Source organism: Oxyura jamaicensis, unplaced genomic scaffold (assembly GCF_011077185.1).
Source record: "Oxyura jamaicensis isolate SHBP4307 breed ruddy duck unplaced genomic scaffold, BPBGC_Ojam_1.0 oxyUn_random_OJ70366, whole genome shotgun sequence".
NCBI classification, from domain to species: Eukaryota; Metazoa; Chordata; class Aves; order Anseriformes; family Anatidae; genus Oxyura; species Oxyura jamaicensis.
This window is the reverse complement of record NW_023309942.1, coordinates 1-964: the sequence shown is the minus strand read 5'-3', so window position 1 is coordinate 964 and position 964 is coordinate 1. Positions and strand designations below refer to the sequence as shown.

At 58.2% G+C, this 964-nt stretch overlaps 1 protein-coding gene across 1 annotated transcript in view; it reads right to left on the bottom strand.

The window, feature by feature from the left end:
- The window catches only part of LOC118159439 (DNA-directed RNA polymerase II subunit RPB1-like), a gene marked incomplete at its 3' end in the record, with an annotated part of 709 nt that extends 218 nt beyond the window's left edge, over positions 1–491 (bottom strand). The window contains exons 1-2 of the mRNA XM_035314019.1: positions 370–491; positions 1–329 (exon numbers count right to left, since the gene is read on the bottom strand). Of these exons, the coding sequence (XP_035169910.1) occupies positions 1–329; positions 370–423 (383 nt within the window). The remainder of the gene's footprint in view (positions 330–369) is intronic.
- Positions 492–964: the final 473 nt, after the last annotated feature.

Sequence of the window (964 nt, the reverse complement as noted above, 5' to 3'; positions counted from 1 at the left end):
CTGGGCCGTACTGGGAGGACGCAAGGCCACACGGGTGAAGAGTCCCCAGTTGGGTGCTGTACTGGTCCGTACTGGTTGGTGCTGGGGTGGCTCCGGCCGTGCTGACGCAGCGATCCCAGTTGGATCTCGTACTGGTCCATACTGGTCCATACTGGTCTCCGGGCGCTACGTGCGCGGGGCTCCCAGTTGGGTCCCAGCCCCTCTCCCAGTCCAAACTGGTCCGGCGACGGAGGCGCGGGAGTTCCCAGCTGGGCTGCTGTAGTGCTTCGTACTGGTTTATACTGGGGTGTCTGTGGGGGAGGCGCTGGATCGTACTGGGCTGTACTGGGCTGTACTGGGCCATATTGGGCTGTATTGGGCCATACTGGGGCATATTGGGGCGTACTGGGGCATATTGGGCCATACTGGGCTGTCCTGGGCCATACTGGGTCGTACTGGCCGTACTGGGCTATACTGGGCCACACTGGGATGTACTGGGACATATTAGAATATATTGGCCCATACTGGGCCATATTGGGCTGTACTGGGCTGTATTGGGCCATACTGGGCTGTCCTGGGCCATATTGGGTTATACTGGGCCATACTGGGCCGTATTGGGTATACTGGGCCATCCTGGGCTATATTGGGCCATAGTGGGCCATATTGGGCCATACTGGGCTATACTGGGCCATATTAAGCCATCCTGGGCCATCCTGGGCCATATTGGGCTATACTGGGCCATATTGGGCTATATTGGGTCGTAGTGGGCCATATTGGGCTGTCCTGGGCCATATTGGGCTATACTGGGCCATACTGGGCTCTACTGGGACATATTGGGTTATACTGGGCCATACTGGGCTGTACTAGGCTATACTGGGCCATACTGGGCTACGCTGGGCCATAGTGGGCCATATCGGGCTGTCCTGGGCTATACTGGGCCATACTGGGCTATATTGGGCCGTAGTGGGCCATATCGGGCTGTCCT